The sequence below is a fragment of the Podospora pseudoanserina genome, chromosome 6 (genome assembly GCF_035222485.1).
Source record: "Podospora pseudoanserina strain CBS 124.78 chromosome 6, whole genome shotgun sequence".
Taxonomy (NCBI): Eukaryota; Fungi; Ascomycota; class Sordariomycetes; order Sordariales; family Podosporaceae; genus Podospora; species Podospora pseudoanserina.
Window position 1 is genome coordinate 1870112 of NC_085925.1, and position 22112 is coordinate 1892223.

Here is a 22112-nt window from a genome sequence, read left to right on the forward strand (position 1 = left end):
CACTACACACCAACTGTGTCGTTGATGATCGCCCGTGCTTGTTGATACTGTCGGTAGATGGAAGCAAAATGCGGGGTATCCAACCCATGCCTGGAGATCACAGGTTCTTGGTTTTTTTTGTTTCTCCTCTTTTCTTTTTTTTCATCGGTCCTTTAGGCCGTCATCAAAGCTTGGCCCTGACGGCATTGTCATCCGCCGACAGGCTCTCCACCCCACTGCCGGCCTCTTGATGCAACAGACCTATTAGGCTTGCAACTGTCCAACTGCACGCCCGGACCTCATCACACCAGCAGGTCGTCGACAGCACATGCCATCACCGCTTCTTGTTCACCTTCGGATGCGGTGGGGCTGGAGAGGCCGGAGAACGACGGGTCTGGGGGCAGCCACGTTGGTAGTAACAAGTTGTGGTATTCCGTACTTTGAGACCGGGGCCGTCGATGTTCTGCTCCGGGACCGGCATGATTTTGGTTCTGAAGGACCCTTGGTGGTTGTGGCAACTACCATGTATGGCTAATGTTTGGTGCGTGATAAAGTCTCTGTAGTGTTGTGTCGTCTTGTCTTGTCTTGTCCGTCGGGCTCGTACCAAACCCCGACTCCTCTTGTCTTATTGAACTTCAGCCACAAAAAAGCTTCGTCCTGTGCCCAGAGATTGCTGGGGTGGCATTTACCAGTGGTCAAGTTAGATCGGCTCAGGGTCGTGAGTGTGCTGTCAATCGGCCAACAGGAGGGGTTTGCAGTTACGTGCACCGAAAGCAAGCAAAACACATTCAGCCGGTGCGGACAGAAGGAAACAATTGGCGAGAGGCCGACAGCGTGCATCAAGATGTGGTAAGCTTTGGTGGTCGAGGTGAGAGGAGCCTGCAGTTGCCAGATCATGGTTCAGTCCGGAGCTGCCTACCTCAGGAGCACCTGCCATTGCAATCATGAAATCCGACGTCTGCCCCTGCCTCCTGGAAAATCCCAGAAAGGAACTGGCAAGCGAGGGGGGCTGCAGGCTCACTTCTCTCTCATGTCGGTACTCGTTTCCATCATTCCAATCCACCACCGACACCGACGCCGGCACAGCAATGCAAGCCATTGCAATCAAGCTCCGGCTTCCGGACCCGCCATGCCGCATCAGGGGCCGGAGATGTGGAGACAGGGAATCCCCCAACTATGACAAGTTTTCTGCGCACACCGAGAGCCTGTTCCGTGGCGATGATAGGTTACCATGGATCACGAAACTTGTTTCAGGGCCTTTGAATCTTATCTCTTCCGTCGTTGTTATCTCTTTATTTCACGGCGCGAAGATCCCGCGCACAGACTTGCTGTTACTGTCTCGATATATTGTCTTGTTGTGTTGGCATGTTGCTAACAAGCTTCTCTAGGTGGTTGGCGTTTCATACGTGCAGCGCGCGGCTGGGAATGTGGTAGGGCAGCCTCCAGAGCAAAAGACAGTTGGGGAGCATGACGCGGCCGGAGCAAGCCGTTGCTGTCCACTCCCAGTTGTGGGAGCGCCATCACCTGAAACGTCATCGCCGTGCATGTGGTGGCGCTCAAGTTCAGGAATCGAGGAGAGATAGCGCCGGCTCTCCCGTCCCCTCCATCTGTCGAGCTCTAGATACGACAGATGGCATCTCCTCGCCGGGGACATGGAGGTTTCAGACCTGCAGCGTGCGACTCACCGTCTTGTCTTGATCTGGAAGTCTGGTCGGCGTGGATCACGCCATCGGTATGACAAAAAATAAGCTTTGGGACCGCTGCCTTGCTAGGCGCGACAGAGACGCGCCCTTCCAGCGACTCGTCGCGGCTCTGCGAGAGAGCAACAAGCAGGGACTGGGCTTGATTGATGGACTAATACGTGATATCGTAGAGAGGAGTGATGTTGTGATGATGATTTCAGACATTGTTTTCATTCTCTCGCCGTATCGATGTACCAGCGTCTCTGAGATGGCATGTGATGTTGTGATGATGATTTCAGACATTGTTTTCATTCTCTCGCCGTATCGATGTACCAGCGTCTCTGAGATGGCATGTGATGTTGTGATGATGATTTCAGACATTGTTTTCATTCTCTCGCCGTATCGATGTACCAGCGTCTCTGAGATGGCATGTGATGTTGCCACAAGAGGCTCTCCTTGTCGATACGGTTAGATAATACGAGCTGGATACTCGAGAAATACGATCAACGAACACGAGCAGGGTGTTTGAGAGCCTTGAACTGGCAGAGATGGAATTCCATTCCTTGTTTTTCAGCTGCCTCTTAGTCCATACTCATTGAATTCTTTCAAAACTCGAGAGTCCAACACCAAGATGGTCGTGACCTATTAAGGTCATTTTAAAGCGCCTGAGAATCTCAAAACCAAATTGTAGTTAGATTGGAGATGCTGATTCGAAGTAACTAAGGTAGGTGGTCCCCTTTTACGTGTGTTGATTAAGTGGTTGGTAAGAAGATAAGGGCAAGTGGCTCCCATATAAATACCGTTGCTACAGCACCCTGAGTCGCTTAAAAGATAAATGGTCACAGTCGAAGTGTAATTCTGTCGCCAAAATCAGAGTGTAAGCTGTAACATCGGGTAGTACAGCATCTTATTACCGAACGGTTGCTTGTAAGACAATACTTCCCAGGATGAATAAGTTTCTGTCAACACCATCAACAGTCCAGGCCAGTTCATGATCGGTCTTTCGATTCTTCATTATCAATCGAATTTGCAAACCAGATGACCATGAGGAGGACTCGGCTGCCCCAGCCCCTGGCTCAAAGCATATCAATACGCGATGGCGCCTTTTGATTTACGGCCGTGCAGCTCTGAAAATAAGGTTTGAGGATCTGCCGTGCAAAGGGACGACCGAGCAAGTGTCACTCACACTGGGACCAATCAAGAAACTGCTATTGCTTAGTGGTCTCCAAACAGCCATGGAAAAAGCGTTTGCAGTCGGTTTGGGACGGCTTCACGCTCCAAGACAGCTGTCAGAAACGGGTGATGGCGGCCCGCAGGGAGATTCAGCCCCATACACAGCGCGCAAACCGAGGTTGGGATGGAAGCGGAGCAAGATCCAGAATATTGGGAGTCTCACCCAGGAGCATGGATGGACATAGGTGGGAGATACGGTCACACAAGACACCCCATGTCTCGACATGACGCAGCGATGTCTGCTCCTCGTCCATTGCCACCAGCAAAGATGCATGCCTGTCGACAACAATTGAAGCTACTAACAGAAATCCCTCCTGCGCAATCCTTTGATTCCGAGCCTCTCACTGCATCTCTACGGCGGGGTTGAAGGGGTCTCTGTGAACTCTAACGGGCGGTATCAGCTACCGGCCGTAGCACTGACTGTGTGGGTGCAAGGGAATGAGCCTGGTACACAAACATCGATTCTCTCGAAGTTCCCCTTATCCTCGGAACCCCCCTCATTAACCTGTATGCTGGCTCCAGTTCCCTCGCCTCACTTCATCTGGATGACGATGTCGGATCGAGGATCAGGGTCGGAGCAAGTTCCTGGCTAGGTCAAGTGTGGGATTTTATGATTTCAACACCTCTCTCAAAGATCAAGTATAACTAAGGCAAGCATTCCGTGTTACTACCTCTTCATTCTCTCAAACAAACAACAGAAGTATCTATCAAGTACATACAACTCAACACTTTACACATCGACCCAACAACCAAGCCTCACCATGAAAGCCAAACCTTCAGACCCAGTGGTAACCGTCACTCCAGTGGCAATGGACTCTGAAAAAGAGGCCATCGCTGTCACCGAAACCACCATCGACTCTGCAGATGAGAAGCCCCCGGTTACCAGCACCCCAGCGAACTCGGAAGCAGAGAAATCTCCTTCTGTTCGCGTTGTCCAACTCATCGCGAACACACCTCCCTCCACACCCAGACCTTTCTTTGTTGAGGGTAGGCCTACCATTCCACGCACCCGCTACCTCATTCTCGTCTTTGGGTACGTCTTTATTCATGCTCCAATATCCTCGACTTGAAACCCTAATACACACCAGTCTGACATCCGGTCTCTTCCTCTCCATGCTCGATGCCTCCATTGTTGCGACCTCTCTGTTCAGCATTGCTAGTGATATGAAGAATTTTGAGCATATAAACTGGGTGGCCTTGGCCTATGGTCTCACTTACCTCGGTTTCGCTGCACTTTTTGCCCGCGTGTCCGATGTGGTTGGCCGTGGAGATGCTTTCGTCGTTGCATTTTGTATCTTCATTGCATTCTCCCTTGGCTGTGGTTTCAGCGAGACTATTGAGCAGCTTATCATTTGTCGTGCTTTCCAAGGAGTGGGCGCCGGAGGTAAGTTACCTAGTCTCTATCCGGGCCAGTTTGATAGGTGAGGAGCTGACGCGAGAACAGGACTTTACAGTATCAGCATGATCATCTTGCCCGAGCTGACTCCGGATAAGAACAAGAAGTACATTGGTGCCATTGTCGGCATGGTGATTGCCACTTCAGGTGTGATGGGGCCTGTCCTGGGTGGGGTTTTGACTCAATACATCACTTGGAGATGGGTCTTTTGGATCAAGTATGTTGTGAAACTAGGTCCACGATACGATTGAGCATCTCGCTAACTTGTCTGTAGTGGCCCTATTGGTGCTGTGGCTCTCATGCTGTTTATTCCGGCTTGGCCCGCCGAGGAATATCTGCCCATTTATGAGGACCGGTCCTGGAAGGAGCTGGACTATCTTGGGTCTTTCCTTCTGTAAGTCATGCTTCCCCACACCTCTGCCGGTATTTGCTAACATTACGAACAGTATGGCCTTCGCAGTCCTGGTTGTTTTTCCCTTCCAGAACCTATCAAGTCAAAAGTCAGAGGGCGACTTGTCCAGCATGAATCCATACGCCCAGCCAACATTCATCTACCCCCTCGTCGGCGCCGCCCTTGCTCTCTTGCTGCTCATCGGCTGGCAAACATTTGCTATCCGTGGCCCTCGGAAAGTCAAGTCCCTCGCCTTTGCCTTCCCCCCTTCCCTTTGCAACCGAAAGTACATCGCCACAATTTTGGTCACAGCCCTAACCAGCTTCCCTTACCTCTTGTCCGTGTACGCATTTCCCATCCGCTTCCAAGTTGTCCACGGGAAATCATCCCTCGAAGCAGGCCTCATGCTCCTCCCTATGCTAGCCTCCTCGGCCATCGGAACTGTCACAGCCAGTTTAGTCAACAACGGGTGCATAACAGGGCAGAAGAAACCTCGCTTTTTTGAGACGTTTCTCCTCGCCTGTCTGACTATGCTCATCGGCTGTGCCGCCCAGACAACACTGGGTGACACCGATGACGGGAGCATCACCGGGTTCGACGCCAAAGATGTCGGGTTGTTGTCCCTCATTGGCTTTGGGTTTGGCATGTCGGCCTGCGGAGCGACAATGTTTATCAACCTCGAAAGTCCCATCGGAGATCACGGTATGTCTTTCCCTCTTATTCCAACCCCACACAATCGCTTACAATCCCCCCTAGCATCAGCCCAAGGCATCATAACCCAATTCCGCATCCTAGGCGGCTCAATCGGCATTGCTGTCTCTTCCGCCATTTTGGGGGGGAAACTCCGCCCTTCAACAACCCCCGAAATGAGCTCTCTCGTCCTGGCCCACATTGTCAGCCCAACGCCAGACTTTGGCGATGCTGACTGGGCCGCTGTTCGCAAGGTGTATACCTCTGCGTTGAGGGAGGACATGAAAGTCTGCTGCGGGGTGTTGGCTGCGGCGGTGGTGTGCAGTCTGTTTGTTTACCGCCGGTACTGGCTCACGACGGGGGAGATTATGGAGTTGAGGTATGAGGAGGAGCAGGATAGGAGGATTGGGCTTTTGAGGGAGGATATGGAGCCTCATGTGAGGGTGGTGAGGGATAAGTTGGTCAAGATTAGGGAGGAGATCTTTGAGGGGAAGTGGAGGCCTTTTCCCGGGATTAAGCGTGGGAGGACGAGGTTGGGGGAGGAGATTGAGTGAGTTTAGAGAAAAGCAACGGGGTCGATGGAGGGTGAAGGGTAGCGGAGGGAGTTGGAGTGATGGTCGAAAGAGTGGGTGGATGGGTGGATTGGTGGAAGAGATGAAAAGGGTTTTTTGCGTTGAGAGGACGGTGGTTCCCGATCATCGGTGAGGACATCAATCTTGATGGCATTCTTTTGGGTCTTTTCTTCTTCTTTCTTTTCTCTGGTAAATTCTTGCAAGTTGGATATTCAAGACTGTCAATCTATTTCTGTGAATAGTTACAAAGCCTGCAATGCGACCAAATCCGAGTTTTGTTTCGGATTTGGATCGACCAGGTCTTGCGTGCCTAAATATTTGTCCAGGTTGACATGTGATCCTCTTGCAGCTCATCATCCAGAGGTCCTTTGGCTCTACCTGTTTGGCTGAAAAGTACCTAGCTCCTGTAATGTATACCACAAAACGTTTAATGTAGCGGTCGACATCTAGACCGGGGTATCTGTAAATTTGGGAAATAAGAGCAGAGAAAACATCTACTGTCTAAGGTATACAAAAGGTGGACCGACCAAGCCACGGCCCAGCATGCACCATGTAATGTCACTTCCACTTCTGCCTCACGAAATATCCCGCGTCGAGATCGCCTCTATCCTTTAATTCTCTGAGTTGTTCCTCCAACTGGGAGGAGCTTTGCTTCGGGTCGATGACCAGCATTCTGTGCTGAATCAAATCCAAGAAATCGTGGAAAAACCTTGTACATTCCGATCTTTCGCGCATGTCATCGGCGAACTGAGGGTTCTGGTTAGCCAATGTTCCTCTTCACTGCCTCGCAGTAAACTAGGGAAAAGCCGGACGTATACCATACCTGCGCAACAGAGTCTTTCACCTCAGCCCACACCTCCCCAGTGTGATCGTCCCTGGCTATCTGGAAAAACGGCGTCGAGTGAACCCTCCCTCGCCCCGACCGCGGGTCAGGCTCTGCCCGGGCCGAAACAAAACTGTTAAAATATGCCCAGCCGCCAAAACACCAGGTGGCAAACTCGAGCAGGATACATCCAAGGGACCAAATTTCATACCCTGTGCCAATCGACACCTGTCTTGCAACAAGATGTTCTGGGGTTTCAGGTCCCCATGTTGACAGACCAGCGTTCTCGGGCCAGGATCGCTCAAGTTTGATGAATATCCAATTCACTACAAAACAGAGACCTTCTGACAAGCTTTGCTCGTTCTTCAAAGCCGTCGGAAGAAGATGTTGAGCTCTGGTGGACTTGTCTTAGTGCTGATGCGAGGCCGTGGCATTGCTGAGCTAACCACCTTGCCGTACCCTCGTTATTGTGGGCTTGTGACTTGTTTCCTGCTTTCAGTACTGGAGAAGGTCACAATCGGCCAGCGGGAAGAGAAAATGGAATTTCTCGTCATACTCGTATGTGACCAATAGGGTGATGATATGTGGGTGCGGCTTTTTGTTCATGGCTTTGAGAATGCCGACCTCCTTGTCGAACTTCTTTCTGTCCGAGTCGGCGGAGTGAAGAGTTTTGACTGAGAAGTAATCGGGTTGAGTTGTGTTCTACGAGAACGGATGTGAGTTGTGTGGAGAAGCTTTAGTTGAAGGTCATGTGGTCTGGCGTACCTTTCGGTCTCCCTCCTGGCCGACAGGCTTTGTCGTATCTATCTCCTCTGCCATCTGCTTTTCCCCTGTCTCCGCCCCCTTCCTTCCCTTTGAAGCAAATTCCTTAAACGCATGATGGGTCATGATGAATTTTAACTAGCTCAACCTTGCCAGAGCCCCCCCTCCTTCCTACGGGCTCCAGCTCGAGGAATGGCAAGATAGTATGGCGCTGAAGAATGTAGTGTGTGATTTTGTTAGGCGTATTGCGGGCGAAGTATGGCGAAAGGACTGTCCATTGCCAGGACTCGAAGTTTCTCCTGTCTTGTTTACTCCAAGATTTGAAGCAGCGCAGTCGAGTGTCGGGTTTATCCTTCACACGTAGCTCAAAGCGCTTCGAAACGGTGTGAATGACCGGAGGGAGGGCAGAATCAGAGACTCCTTCGTCGATAAATGCTTGGACTTTGTCTATTTTCTCCCCACACAACAAGATGATGGCGGCGATCTTTCGGTATGTCACTTTGGGTTCCTTCTTCGTGTTTATTTCTTCTGAAACAACTCCGCATACTTGTGAAGCGGTGATGCGTACTCGTTTCTCGAGGGAATCGCTGGTCGAGGGCCGGAAGTCCAAAAACTTTTTTTGAAAGCGTCTCCGGATTGATCGATTCATGGATTCTCGTAGCTCTTGAACAATGACGTCTATCTTGATGAGCTCGTCAAGCTGAGACCATGGTACAAACCCTTGAGTTTCCACCTTGTGATATTTGGGTTTCACCACAGCCCTGTGTATCTGAGACTGCAGACTTGTTGAGGTTAACTCGGAACTGGCACTGGATGCTTCTGACTTGGAAGAGTTTTCTGTGTCTCTGCGTCTTGAATACATTCCATCACCAAGATCCGTGATGACGGTGACGCTGGGCTCAATCAAGGCAGCGGGGGACCTTGGGATCTCTCCCTGCGTAAGGTCTGAGCCTACAATGTTGGCTTTATCTACAGGAAGAAGACGCTGACTTGTGTTATGTTGAAGCTTCAAATGGCCGTTTGTACTTTTTGTTGGACTAGAGTGTACTTTTAGCAATAGTACCTTGAATCGATACCTAGCTCACTAGGTAAATCAAATAGAAATAGAAGATGACGGGCTTACGATAATATCAGGTCCAAGACTGAAACCTCCTCGTCCGCTTCGTCAGTACCAGCAAGTGTCGCGGTTCCATCCCGATCATTTTGGGTCAACCCCAGCAGAGCCTCAGGGAGATGTTCAAGACTGCCTCCAGATAACATGGAGGGGCAGTTTGGCGTAACAGAACCATCGTTAGGCGTCGAAGTTCTCGGGCTGTGATCAAGTTCGCCTACCGCCTCTATATGGGCAATATCACTCGCCTTTGTGAATAATTCCTCCAGCACTGATGGTTGACTTGGGTGGTTGAGGCGTGGCACAGGCTTCCCCGCTGGTGTGACTATGATAGGAATGACAACAGCGCCGGTGAGGGACTCTGGAATATGTGGCATGTTTGCCTCTGGGGGCTCCTCATCGCCCCACAAATCGGTTTTGATAGGAATAGGTTTTTGCTCTCTGGAGCTGTTTGTTAGAGTATCTCTGAATATCATCAACTTTTACACATCTTTGCGGACGCCCGACACAATAGCGGCTGCTCCTTAGTCAGTTGACCTTAATCACTATTATCATCACTATATCAAACTGAGTCCTGATCACATCATGGCTTCAAGCCCTATAACGCCAAGCGACGAAGCACCGCATTACGACCTATCCTCATCTTCGTTTTCGGAAGATGGTGAGAATGATAAATTGTGCAACCTGATTATGCAGAGGGAGGCCACCAGTTGTTTCGACGGGGGCGGCCACATATTCACCCCAGAAGGAATCCTCGACGAGCTGCTAACTCCAGATGTCATCAAGAAGGAGCTAATGCGCTGTGCCCGCGATCCTCAGAGGACGGAACGTGATATAGATGTTCTTGTCACCTACATTGAACAAAAGGCCAAGAAGCTATTCGCTATTGTTGTTGGACAGATCAAATTCGACAAGCCTCATTATCTCAACAAGACTATGCACCTCTTCAAGCATGGTCCCAACGGCGGTCTTTCAGATAGGAACCTCCCCCTGCCACGTCCAGCAGACGGCGAGAAACATATTTTGACCTTATTCAACCCGCCCCCTGGTAAGGGGAAGATGATATGGACAGAACGGAATATTGGCGAGTTCTGTAGATATCAATGGGCAGTCCAGGTTCCTGTTTTTCGTGTCGCCACCAAGACATCTTTCAGTCTCGACATTCCTCGGGGTCCTTGCCTGCCATTCATTGAGAAGGACGAGTCAACACGCCAGAGTGGTGGGTTTGGTGAGGTGGTGAAGTGTCGAATTCATCGCAAACATCTCATCAAGGAAGAGAACCCAGTAAGCTGATTCAACCTACCTGAAACTATCATATCAAAACAGAAGTCTGATATTGCTGACACGCATACTCAAATTCAAAGAGCCTGACGTGGGGATACGTGGCCGTCAAGGAGATAGTGCCAAGAAATCAACAGGATCGTGCCACCATGATTCAAGATTGGGAGCAAGAAGCTAGGGCTCTGCAATAGACAAACACCCTTGGCCAGGAGCGCATTGTGCAGTTCATCACCGCTTTCCGGCGTTGCGGAGCCCATTACATATATCTCATGTTTGAATGGGCTGATGGCGGGAACCTTCGGAATTTCTGGAAAACATATCCCCGACCAATGCCAGCGTCGCCCAAGCACTCGAGGCAGCCCATTATCCATCTGGGGATCGAAGGCGATTCCGTCACGGAGATTTGAAACCGGAGAATATTCTTTGGTTCAGGGACAACACAGGAGAAGGTGGTGGCATGGGTAAGTTCAAGATTGGAGATCGGGGGCTAGCAAAAGGGCATGACCTTGAGACGGAACTTCGTAGCAACAGAACATCAACTCCATACGGAACACGACACTACGAATCACCTGAAGAGAAAACTGGAACAGACGTCCTAGCCACCGGCGGCAAGCGACGATCCAGATTGTATGACATTTGGGCAATGGGCTGCATCACGCTGGAGTTTATCGTCTGGCTATTGTATGGCTCGGATGGCTTGGACCACTTCAATCAAAGTATCTAACATGACATCCCAATGTATTAAACAACCACCATGGTTGAGGGGAAGGTCGCCAGGGTACACGACGTGGTGGTGCAGTGGTTGGATTACATGTCAGGCCTTCCAGCATGCGAACCCGGAAGCACAGCCATTGTCTCTTCTGGAGGTTGTCAAGAACAATCTTCTAGCTGTCGAGTTACCCAAAGGCCTGGGCTCTATGACAGGTTCTCCTGGACGCCGCTCACTCAGCAACATGGCACCCAGAACCTCGGACGTCGATGTCATGCCCGCTTCGAGCTCCACGGCATCCTTTGAGGCCAACATGGCCCCGGGGTTCGATCCTCGCAATCACAATTTCGGAACATGTGGACGAGAAATTAACCGAAGATCTGGAGAACATCGGGATTTCTGCTGGGCAAGGGCGGGCTCGCGCAAATGACCTTGTTTTGCTGATGGATCACATCATGCTAGAAGAAGACACCTCAGACAGTTATTGGTCCATTCAAGATTTTACTTATTTAAGGTTACCTCAGCATCTCTCAGGTCACAGGCGGAACGAACACCAAGCGAGTATAATGGTTGTCAGCACGCGGCACAACGATGAAGGCACCAAGACTTCAGTGCCAGGCTCTACCGCAAAGCAACCGGTCTTTTTCCCACGTCCTGCCAATATCACCCAGAGTTATCTATTGGCTCCAGAACGTGTCGACTATGGCAGTCCACAATTCGATGAATTTTGGAAGCGCAGTGTGGATAACAAGCTCGCCGCCGTCTTGTTTGACATCTACCGTCGCTACCCGATCCATCGTCACTCAGAGCCGAACCAACCCGCAAACTCTGTGGAACATGTCAATGCTCGGAAAGACTACTCCGTGAACGAGTTTTCAGCGAGGAATACAACCTAGGAACACTCAGATATTTCGCCGAGCAAGCGAAGTGTAACTTATGCGCGTTGCCCTGGGCGGCATGTCAGCAAACGGCACGGCCTTCGCCAACTACCGCCCGCTTTGAGCGCAAAGGCTCCTACATACACATCAACTCTTCCGGCGGACCTGCTCTTTCCATATCCCTAACACCTTCTTTCAGTCTCCCGTCAGAAAATGAAAACAGTGAGATACAAGTCGGACTTGTGCGGCTACCGCCCCTCAATAGTGATGCTCATTTCGAAGTCATCCGACAGTGGCTCGCAGACTGCGACGAGAATCACGGCTGTATGACAACTGATTCATACAAGCCCATCTCAGCCACTCGATCACAACTACTTCCCACGCGCGTCATCGACGTAAGCCCTCCTGGCTCTACTGATGTCCGCCCAGTGGAAACAGCCCGAGGATCGACCGGACGCTGGATAGCAGTCTCGCACCAATGGGGCGCCAAACCCTGGTTCTGCACCGTCAAGTCCAACCTTGCCTCTCACCTGAAGGGCATCCCCCTGTCTTCGCTCCCTGCCACATTTGCCGACGCGGTGAAAGTGACACGTGCCCTTGGGTGCCAGTACCTCTGGATCGACTCCATCTGTGTCGTTCAGAAGGAGGAGGATGACCCAGGAGACTTCAACAAGGAGATGAAAAACATGGAGCAGTATTACTCTGGGGCATACTGTGTTCTGGGCCTCAGCGCGGGCGAGGGACACGGGGCTGGGTTTCTAGCGGAGAGAAAGAGAAGGGAAGTGGTGACGTTTGAAGGTGGAGGTGGAGGCTAGTTTCACATTGCGGAAGCAATAGATGATTTTAGGAAGCATGTTCTTCAAGGGCCGCTCAGGAGTCGGGGGTGGGTGTTGCAGGAACACGCTTTGGCGAGGAGAACGGTGTTCTTCACGGAGGCTCAGACGTATTGGGAATGCGGAGAAGGGGTCAAATGCGAGACGGGCACAAGGATGAATAAGTAAGTATCACTCAGCAGCCATTTGACGGAGGGATCTCATGATAGAGGCTAACCGATACTGTTATCAGCACCCGCGCAGCCTTCTTGGGCGATCTCAAGTTTCCGAACCTCCTCAATGAATGTTGACCAAGGCGAAAAGATCCTACGCTGCCAAAACCTTTTCAAGGTCTACTCATGTCTAGGGCTGACCAACAGCTTTGACCGCCCAGCAGCCATCGACAGCCTCCAGTCTCGAATCTTACGAGCCCTCAAGGCCAAGGGCAGGTTCGGTATCTTTGACGAGGGCAAGTCTTTGGGTCTTTTGCGGCATAGTCTACTGTGGCAGCGGGATGATGGTTCCGATGATCAGCACCAACACAGAAAAGCTGATACCCATCATCTTTCCCCCAGACAGGGCCATCTCTGCGGTGCCGTCGTGATCGTGGATGAAGTACGATGGCGGGATCAAGTATGTGAATGTCGTGTTTGATAGTGTGGAGTGGTAATGGGTTGAATCACCCTGGTTTAGGACGAGGCATCGCCAACAGTCTGAGAGGAGACCAGGGGGCAATGATATCACTTTGGTGGCCAAGGTACAAGATGATGGTAATCGGTATTGAGAGGGAAATATCATCTTGGATTGTCCTGGACAATCAAGCCCACATCTGCCACACAAGTGTGTGGTTTTGGGAAGGCAGAAGCACTTTGACGAGAGGAATGGGAGAAAGCAGCTTTGTTATGTTTTGATACTGCGTGAGACGGGGGGCAGCTTCATGCACCCAGGACACGGGAAGCTTAAGATTTATGAGCGAACTGGTGCTGGGAGTCTACCAGTCACATGTTTGGATGGTGGAAGAGTAATGGTCGCGATTCAATAAGGAAAAGCTGAGGTGAATCACAGAAACCATATAAGACTGTGGCATACCAGCTTACCTTAATTAGATGGCACGCGACCCTGATTTCAATGTGTTTCATTGTCTCCCAAGTTACTCAATTGTTAACTTTCCTACCTACAATCACAACTATACAATAAGCAGTTCCTTGACAGAAATTTGGATGAGTGGTAACACACTAAAGCAACAATTGTTTGTGACATGTTCACCGATTCGGCCTGTATAGAAAGTCGAAGATAGCTAAACGCTGGCCATATCCAAGACCCAGCTGAACTCATTCACCATGCTGTCAAGGCAGACTTGTTGTGGTTTAGCTGAGGCTGAGCTCAGATAGCTCCTTCAACTGTTCACCAGTCCTACAGCTTGTCGTGCCACCTGAAACCGCATGCACCTAACCGCTGCGCTAAGTCCAGCCACAATCCTGAGTCAATCCTATGTTTTCCTTTGACGGAATTGGTCAAAGACAAAGGGATAATCAAGGCTGACAGTTAAGTAGGACGTCCACATACCGTGCATCTGCATGTGCAGTCCTCATGCACTGAGGCCCGCAGCCCCTCCTTTGTGCGACCACCGACCTGAGCCTCATCATGTCCTCAAAACCGCAATTGTTCCCAGTCTTCCTCCAGTTTATGAAAGCTTCCTCATCCAATGCTCCCAGTTTGACATCCACTGGAGATATCACATCTATCAACATCTTCTATCGCAAAACACCAACTTTCATCCACCTTACAATGGCCTTCCCCAACATCCTCTCCTGCCTCTGCGGCCCCACCTCAGACGACCATCCATCCTACCACGACGAGAAATTCCCCCTCTACCCCTCCACCACCCCATACACCGACCAACCCAAACCCCAACCCATACCCCCCTATCCTTCCCCCTCCCCTTTGATCAACGACATCCTCACCCTCCTCCTCACCACACCCCTCCCCATCACCCCCTCCGCCTCCCAATCCCAAATCGACACCACCCTCGACCTCCACACCACCTCCTGGTCCGAATACCTCGCCGAAAAGATCCTCCGCGCCCTCTCCGACCTCCTCGCCACCGCCACCGATCCCGAGTCCCGCAAGTCCTGGGGCGAGGCTCTCTCCCAAGCCTACGACACCTCCATCACCATCGCCGGGGAGCTCTTCAATGACCTCGTCGAGTATGTCAAGGGCCACCCCTACGAAATCGCTGCTACGGTGCTCCTGTCATTGGTGACATTTGGCGTTTTGGTCCGTCTTGCTCCACGGGTGCTGGTGCTGCTTGGTTTCAGCGCCGAGGGTCCGGTGGAGGGGAGCTGGGCGGCTTGGTTTCAGAGTACCTATGGAGGATACGTACCCAAGGGTTCGCTGATGAGTTACTTGCAGAGGCTGGGGATGACGTGGGAGTGATCTGATTTGTGCCGGTTGAAGGGAGTTATTGACGGGAAGGGGTTCATGTTGATGTTCTTTGATTTTGACGAAGAAATTCGCTTCCTTTACTCGAAGTGTCAGATGCTGACGTGCTGTTATAACTGTATATTCCGGGTTGGACTTCAGTGCCAGATCCTGATGGTTGAATTAAAACCTCTTGGAGTCTTTCTCTGGTTTAGAAGTTCTCGGTTCAAGCTTTTCCACTTGGAAAGACCTTTTCTTCAACGCTTCTGGGTCAAGCGTGCTGTTCCCATCATACTGCCGATAGGCCTTCAATGTAGACTCGGTGAGAGGGACGTAGACTTTTCGGATGAGGTTTCTGATTGCCGGGACGGGTTTTGGAACCGGGGGCTTGTCCTCATCCTCGAGAACGACCCCTGATTCTGAAACGGGTAGCTCGTCTTGTTCTTCTTGGGCGATTCTTGACACTAGTGCTTCATCTTGTTCTTTTTGGACGACCTCCGGGCCACGCGGTGTGGTGGCCTCACGGGTGACGTCCTGTGGATAAAAATGCGGGATCTTTCGAATAGGTATCCCGCTCTCAGTTTGAATATCATCAAAAGCCCGCCGGGCGTTTGGCTGATTTTTGCGCGGCTTGAAGGGCGAATACCACATGTGCTCGGGTCCCACCTCGATGTTTGCAAACCACTCGTGCTCCAAGGCCTCGCGTGCCGTGATTCTCTTGCTTGGATCCAGATGAGTCATCTTGGTGACCACGTCCACAAACCCAAGGTCGACGTGATTCTCAAGCCCGGGCAAAGGCTTCCGAAGACCAAAGGTCGTTTCTTTGATGAGTTTGTTGAGGGGGCCGTACCACTGATTAGGTTCGTCATTGACTTGTTCGAGCAGCCCCATCAACGCATCCGCATCTCCGAAATGGTTGAACCATATCTCGAGTTTGGCCAGTTGTTTCTGTGTCGGGACACCGCTGGCGAGTCCGCCCAACGCCGCGAGTCTCTTCTGTGGGAATCCGGTGTCGGCACACTTGAGGTTGAGGTTGTTGAGCATAAAGTTGACAGACGTGAGGCCAAATGAAAACACGTCAGATGGCCTGGCTTGGCGACCTCGGATCCAAAACTCGGGACTCTTCCAGGGCAAATCTTCAATGCCGACGCGATAATGATCGATACGCTGCTTAGAAAGGTAAGGTAAGACGGCGTCCTCAAAGCGACCGAGCTGGACCTTGTGGACGCCATTGGATGGACTGGATCCCAACTTTGGACCGTAGTCGACAAGAATGGCACTTGGTCTGATATCTGCATTTTTTGGTCAGCCTTGGATCGTGGCTCTAGAGACGGCAGAACGCACTAAGATGGGCGAGATCTGTGTCGTGAAGCGCCGCCAGGCCAGTCAGAGCACGTTTGAGGATTTCCTTGCGTGTTTCGTATGGTAGCCCAGGATGCTCGCGGATTAGACCGTTGACATTATACGGAAGGGTGCGATATATCAGAAGCTGCTCGTCACTGGCGACGTCGTACAAAGTCTGCAAGTTCGGGTGCTGTTGAAGCATCTGAGATGCTCCAAGCAAGTGCCTTACTTGCGAGTACCTTCGTACTTCTTTAAGCACAAACGTTTCTTTTAGGCCCTCCACCCACTTTATCGCTTGGTATGTCCGGCATACTGGCCCTCTTGGTTTCCACGTGGAAACCTGTGTAATCTCGTACTTGTCAGCTCTCAACCCCCAAACCACATCACCCAGTGCCTGTGGCGGACGTTCGACTGGTGGGAGTTTGTTGGAGTTTGGCTCGGATACCTGGGTATGCTGAAAGCGACACAAGTTTCTGCCGCGATATAGGACCTGACGTGTACGCCACACCCCAACTGGGGTCTGTGTTTGTATAGGCTTCATGTTTGTGAATGATGTTTGATCATTTTATTTCGTAGATATAGAGAAACAAATGTTCGAGATATCAACGAATGGGAAGAAGCGTCCGTTGCGAATTCTTGCCCCACTTCTATCCGCCAATCGTTTCGCAAGATAAATCCACCAGCAAAACACCTGCTCGCAGCTGGTGATGGAGTTATAAAATAACATAAAATACTTCCCAAAAAAAACATACAACACCGGGGATTCCCCAGTGGTCACCCACCTGAGTACTGGTCCGGCCCTTGGCAGCTTATCTAGGGGAGAGCGGACGGGATCCCGAGCTTTCTGCCAGGTATGGTCGTATGTGATAGAAGTAGTAGAAATTTGGCCTTATCATGAATGTGGAGAGTTGGGTTCAGGATGGTCAACACTCTCTTTACGGAACAACGGGTGCGTTCCCTTATTTATACTGTTCTTGAGTATCTGATGCCCAGCCAGCCTTGCCCTACTCGCCATTCTCACTCTACGTTCCAAGTACCCTGCTCCCCATACCCCAACTCATTGCCATACCCACAGTAGAACCACGTCAGCTTCTCCTCCTCATTCGAAAGATCGATATCGATCCATCGCCAGGCAGATTCCCTCTCTGGATGAGAGGGGGGAGCAACCCAAAGATCAGTCACGTAGCAGACCTAGCACGTCTGTTCTCTTGTGAACAGCGAGGTGAACAGAGCTCACATTCCGGACATGAGTCGGCGTTGTAGCAAGATCAAGAGGGGTTTGGCCGACGTGAGCTCTTCTGCCGTCGAGGTAGGCCAGACCGAGGCCTTGGATTTGGGAGTCCAATGAGTCACAGGTAGGGCCTGGCGGGAATCGGTAGGGGATGACCTCTGCAAGGTTGGCAAAGGCCGCGCCGTTTCCAAGCCAGTAAGAGAATCCGTTTTCGGGGTCATCTGGATGAATGCCGTTGAGTAGGGAGGTTGGCGGTGGGATCCAAGGGCCGTGGGTTGGCGTGCTGGATTTTGGTGTGGCGAGGTGTTTTATGCCGGTGCGGGAGAGGGCGAAGTGGGCGTGGACTGGGCGATTTTCATTGAGTGGGCGAACAATTCTCGACCAATTTATTTGAGTGTTGGTGGTCATAGGTGGTCCGATGATATATTCTATTTCTTTGCTGGTTTGGATCTTGAGTATTGGATTGTAGTTAGTACGTAGACGCTAGACGTACCGGGGGAGAGGGTAGGATTGGATCACCTTACCCAGAGACAAGAGTCGATCTTATCACAGGAATATCGCATCCAAATGCTGGTGATAAATTCGTCGGGGTCGAGTGGAACATGAGTTCAGACAGGAAAGTCAAACATTTGTCCGCATTCCCTGTACATATTGACTGGGACATCTTCCCCCTTTGTGATGCGTGTGAAGGAAGATAAATTCGCCTGACCAGCTGAAGGAGTACCCATTAACATCTGGTCCGTTGATTTGGGAAGGAAGCATCCGGACAATCTCCTCTTGTGGCGTGTCGGATTTGGGTTCAGTCAAGTTATGGATCTTAAGCGAAGCGATCTCCTCGAGATGGATGGGCACCGGCCAAAGATCATGTGTAATGCTGGACGAAGAAGCCGTGCGAATTATTCGAACTTTGAGGCCCTTTTTGTTATTGGAAACTGTCAGCATGGTCTTAGTTCAACAGTAGACTGAAGGAATAAACACCATGCATCATACTCTATTGGCAGTGTCGGAAGGAATGGCGATAAAACCCTCCACCATGCCCCTTCTTCTGCATGTATAGATGTTGATGATGACTGCAATTGTTTCTCTTTGGAGTTAGGAAACACCAAGTTTATAACCCCAAGATGATCTTCCAACACGTACAGAGCATCAGCATCAGACGTCGTGGCTGGATCAAACACTTTGCTCTGATGCTCCTCTTCTTGTTCGACAGATCATAGACATACTCAACACCCCTAATATCAATATACTGAGCCTAGATCGTCCTTGAGGTCTCTAATTGCTGATTGGCACTTACAGCCCGGCGACTGCTAGGCCATAGCGCGTGAAGTCTGCCGATAGAATATTCCCGAACTAGATACGGGGCAATCATGAGACAAATCTCATATGGCAGAAAGCCCTAAATAATATCAATCTTTCTCGCAATGACCTCCTCCATCTTCTTTGGTCGTCTCAAGTCATAAGACGACGTTGTCTGGAACGAGAACTCACAGCCCTGAAAGACTCAGGCGATGGGCAAGTCTTGCCTTTATGACCGAACGACTGGCCAGCATAGTCAAAACATCCCGCATGATAACCATTTGCCGCGCCTCTTAGGTTAGCCCGGTCATGAGTACAACTCAGACTAAAACAGGGTCTAAATTCCTCCCTCAGTTCCCCTCTGCCCGGTCGCCTGGACACCTCGTGCACGATGTTGGTTATCTCGTTTACAAACGGACGAGATACTCGGGAGCTTCCAGGAGCTGATATAGGTGTTAGCGATGTGTTCACTGTTGTTGCCTTCATTTTCAGGCTGCTGCTCATCTACCTGAAGCAACCATCATCTCTTCATCCTCAATCGGGAATGTACAGAGTCGGCATCGTGGAGGGACACAGTGACCGACCCACTCATCATCCTCAGGATGATGGCTTCCACCATCGGATACGAAGCTGGATCCTTGTCGACGATGACATGTTGTTAGCAGATTGAAGGCGGATGAGAGAATAGAGGACATGGAAAGAAAGGTGAGAATGTCAATCTTCAAAATAAAGTTGGTTGAGGGAAGTGCAGGCAACCAAGACCTAGATGTCGAAGATATCAGTTATCCTGGGTGATGTACATATCCTCGCCTGCCACCTCATCCAAGCCACCGGCTTTGACACTGCCAAGGTGTAGCCTCCCCTCAGGTGTGTCCAAGACAAACTAGCCGCGGAGGCTGTGGTAGTCAATGAACTCGAAAATAAGAGCAAGGTAGACCGCCTTTTCCCGCTACCTAACTATTGTCTGTGTTTGTTGCCTACTTATTGTGTTGGCGAGGTGGAAATGAGAGCCCCACTTCTACACCACTCTCCTCCTGCTCGGTCTCATATTGCAATCAGTTCACATCGAGACAACCGCCGAAAAAACAAGGAGAATTCCACAATCTGCTTTTCTATTACTACCTAGATTTAGTAACTCCACGGTACGATATTACCACAAAAACAGCAAAACATCACAAACTCCTAGTCCCATGCTTCCTGTGTTGAGTTTCAGGCCCTTGGTATCCTTAATCCCAGGTTATTCCAAAATCAGCCCGACAGAAGGAAATGTCCCACCCTAGATCCCTCTCTACCCATGACTGCTCTTCGACCCATGATCCTCTTCCCCAGTCTCACCGTACATCTCGCGCTAAAAACAAAGACACAGTAATCAGCAAATCATGTTCTCATTTCTTCATGTCCCCAACAAGCCCTCATTCTGGATGATGATACCGCTCCTCCTCATCCTCCCCCTCCTCCGCCTCAGTCCCCTCACTGATCGCCCCCATAATACCACCACCACCACCCGCAACCTGCACATACCCATACGCCAGGTCCGGCCCCAACACCTCCGTAGGCGGCAGCAGCGGCGGGTACTCTCTCGGCGGAGGGGCAGGAGGCAGCGGGGGCAACGGCCGGTCCAGCCTCAGAATCTCATCATAAGGGGACAAGGGATCAACGCCAAACTCATGGGAATGAAAGCCTACCATTGCCCTTGCCATCCAGGCCAGATCCTCCGCCCTCGTCGCCTCCGACGACCCCCCATCCATCTCACCCGACACCACAGCATTCTCATCCGTAGCAGCCGGCGAATAAAGTGACCTCACACTCTTCAAACTCCTCCCACTGCTGCTCAACCCCCCCGGGCCCCGACTGCTGCTCGGTCGAGCAGTCACACTCGGCCTCCCCAAACTACTCGGCAACGACTTTGAGCTCCCGCCCCCCCTCTTGATAGTCGAATACCTCGACCCCGTCCAAACACTCGCACTCCCCTCCTCCACACTGCTCGCCATCTTCCCATACGCATAACTGCTCCTCTTCTCAAAATCCGCCGCCGCCACCGCCGCCGCAACCGCGCTCCGCCTCGGCCCGTAATCCGAACAAGAATAATGCCCCGGCGCCGACGACCCGTCCGGAATGTGAAACCTCTTGTCAAACCGCGAGACCGCATAGACATACACCACCACCAGCTCAATCCCAAAATTAAAACAATAATACGGCGCCTTGCCGTGATACCAAGCCGGGTTGTTCACCGGCCTAGGATAATACGCAATCACCGCCCTGAAGATGGCCCCCGCCGCCAGCAACAAAGCAGTAAACGTCAAAAGCGCAAACTTTGTCCGGAAGTGCCCCTCCCCAAACTTGTCAATCTTGGTCCGTCTCGGTACAACCGCCGCCAGCGTCACCAACGGGATCGGCAAAAACGCAAAGACGGCCAGGTACGTCGCGCAAAACAGCTGAATGTTCCGATCAATCATCCTCACCCCCGGGTCCTGCGTGAAAAAGCTCTGGACCGTCACGCTGATAACCATGACGAGCAACGCAATCAGACTCCCAAACAGGACCCTAAACAGCCAGGTGATGCTCTTGCTCCAGCCAAAAAAGGGATGATAGGCCCGGATGATTCTTTGCGCAAAAATCAGGTTGGTGATGAACAAGATGAGCACCCCAGCCGCCGTGAAGATTTGCGAGGCAATCGCAACGTTGACGTCCCTCGGTTTGGACGCCCAGACTATTCTCATGGATAGGGCGACGATACGCGCCATGCAGAAACCGAAGAGCAGGACCGAGAAAAAGAACTTGTACGATCTCCGACGGTTGCGCTGGAAGATGGTCATGTTTGTTGCCGCGCCTGCTACGAAGAGGGCGAGGAAGATGGCGCAGATGGGGATGTCGGGAGTGAGGCCGGGGACACCGCCCGAGGCGGCGGTGGGGGGTGGGAAGGGGCCATTGCCTGCGATTCGGGGCTAGAAAAGAGATAAGTTGATGTGAGAATACCCGATCAAGACAGGAAGCAACATACCGCTCCCGCCCCTGTAGCAGCCGGTGCAGCTGGTGCAGTTGACGGCGCCGTCGGCGCGGCATAAGTAGAATTGGACATTCCTGCCCTCTTTCACCGTATCTAGTCCACTCAGGACCTGATATCATCCAAATAAAGAAAGCAGTAAGAAAGCAGTAAGAAAGCAGTAAGAAAGCAGTAAGAAAGCAGCACTACTGAACGAACGGTTGGCCTCGGGGAACCGAATTACCTAGAAACTCGCCAAGCTCTCTGTCCCAATGTATATATGAACTTGTCAGGGACGATCAACACGGATCAAAATAAATCGCCAAGATGCGAGAGAACCCAGAATCAGAAAAGAGGAAGACTGAAAGAGTAAGAGGGAAAGAACGGGTCTCGAATCGGTAGACGGATTTCAACTCACCGGGCGCCCACGCCTCGATCTCTGATCCGAGATGCAGATTGCGTTCGTCCCCGCCTCAGAACAGAGGGTGAAGGAACCAACACGTCAACCTCTTCTTCTC

General features: G+C 51.3%; 5 protein-coding genes across 5 annotated transcripts; 3 read left to right on the forward strand and 2 right to left on the reverse strand.

The window, feature by feature from the left end:
• The first annotated feature begins 2958 nt into the window (after window positions 1–2958).
• On the forward strand, window positions 2959–6168 carry QC764_601980 (uncharacterized protein). The gene is made up of 7 exons (XM_062948711.1): window positions 2959–3341; window positions 3417–3927; window positions 3983–4278; window positions 4339–4507; window positions 4565–4684; window positions 4737–5383; window positions 5438–6168. The coding sequence occupies exons 2-7, from the start codon at window positions 3656–3658 to the stop codon at window positions 5923–5925; spliced, it is 1992 nt and encodes a 663-aa protein (XP_062797546.1). The 5' UTR covers window positions 2959–3341; window positions 3417–3655; the 3' UTR covers window positions 5926–6168.
• A 5027-nt stretch (window positions 6169–11195) lies between these two features.
• Window positions 11196–13521, forward strand: QC764_601970 (uncharacterized protein; the record flags this gene model as incomplete). Its single annotated transcript, XM_062948710.1, has 4 exons — window positions 11196–11500; window positions 11707–12297; window positions 12355–12504; window positions 12573–13521. 4 exons carry the CDS (start codon window positions 11196–11198, stop codon window positions 12628–12630), a joined length of 1104 nt encoding a protein of 367 aa, XP_062797547.1. The 3' UTR covers window positions 12631–13521.
• A 50-nt stretch (window positions 13522–13571) lies between these two features.
• Window positions 13572–16638, reverse strand: QC764_601955 (uncharacterized protein). Its single transcript, XM_062948708.1, has 2 exons — window positions 16085–16638; window positions 13572–16032 (listed from the first exon to the last, which is right to left on the reverse strand). The coding sequence occupies exons 1-2, from the start codon at window positions 16623–16625 to the stop codon at window positions 14924–14926; spliced, it is 1650 nt and encodes a 549-aa protein (XP_062797548.1). The 5' UTR covers window positions 16626–16638; the 3' UTR covers window positions 13572–14923.
• On the forward strand, window positions 13964–14755 carry QC764_601960 (uncharacterized protein; the record flags this gene model as incomplete). The annotated part of the gene is made up of 1 exon (XM_062948709.1): window positions 13964–14755. One exon carries the CDS (start codon window positions 13964–13966, stop codon window positions 14753–14755), a length of 792 nt encoding a protein of 263 aa, XP_062797549.1.
• A 3068-nt stretch (window positions 16639–19706) lies between the features above and the next one.
• Window positions 19707–21690, reverse strand: QC764_601950 (uncharacterized protein; the record flags this gene model as incomplete). The annotated part of the gene is made up of 3 exons (XM_062948707.1): window positions 19707–19959; window positions 20297–21556; window positions 21613–21690. The coding sequence occupies 3 exons, from the start codon at window positions 21688–21690 to the stop codon at window positions 19900–19902; spliced, it is 1398 nt and encodes a 465-aa protein (XP_062797550.1). The 3' UTR covers window positions 19707–19899.
• Between the last annotated feature and the right edge of the window lie 422 nt (window positions 21691–22112).

Coding starts and splice junctions, on each gene's coding strand:
- QC764_601980 (XM_062948711.1), top strand. CDS start 3,656: ATGAAAGCCAAACCTTCAGACCCAGTGGTAACCGTCACTCCAGTGGCA. Junction 4,685..4,736: donor TATCTTGGGTCTTTCCTTCT/GTAAGTCATGCT, acceptor CATTACGAACAG/TATGGCCTTCGCAGTCCTGG. Junction 5,384..5,437: donor AAGTCCCATCGGAGATCACG/GTATGTCTTTCC, acceptor AATCCCCCCTAG/CATCAGCCCAAGGCATCATA.
- QC764_601955 (XM_062948708.1), bottom strand. CDS start 16,625: ATGAAGCCTATACAAACACAGACCCCAGTTGGGGTGTGGCGTACACGT. Junction 16,033..16,084: donor CACAGATCTCGCCCATCTTA/GTGCGTTCTGCC, acceptor CAAAAAATGCAG/ATATCAGACCAAGTGCCATT.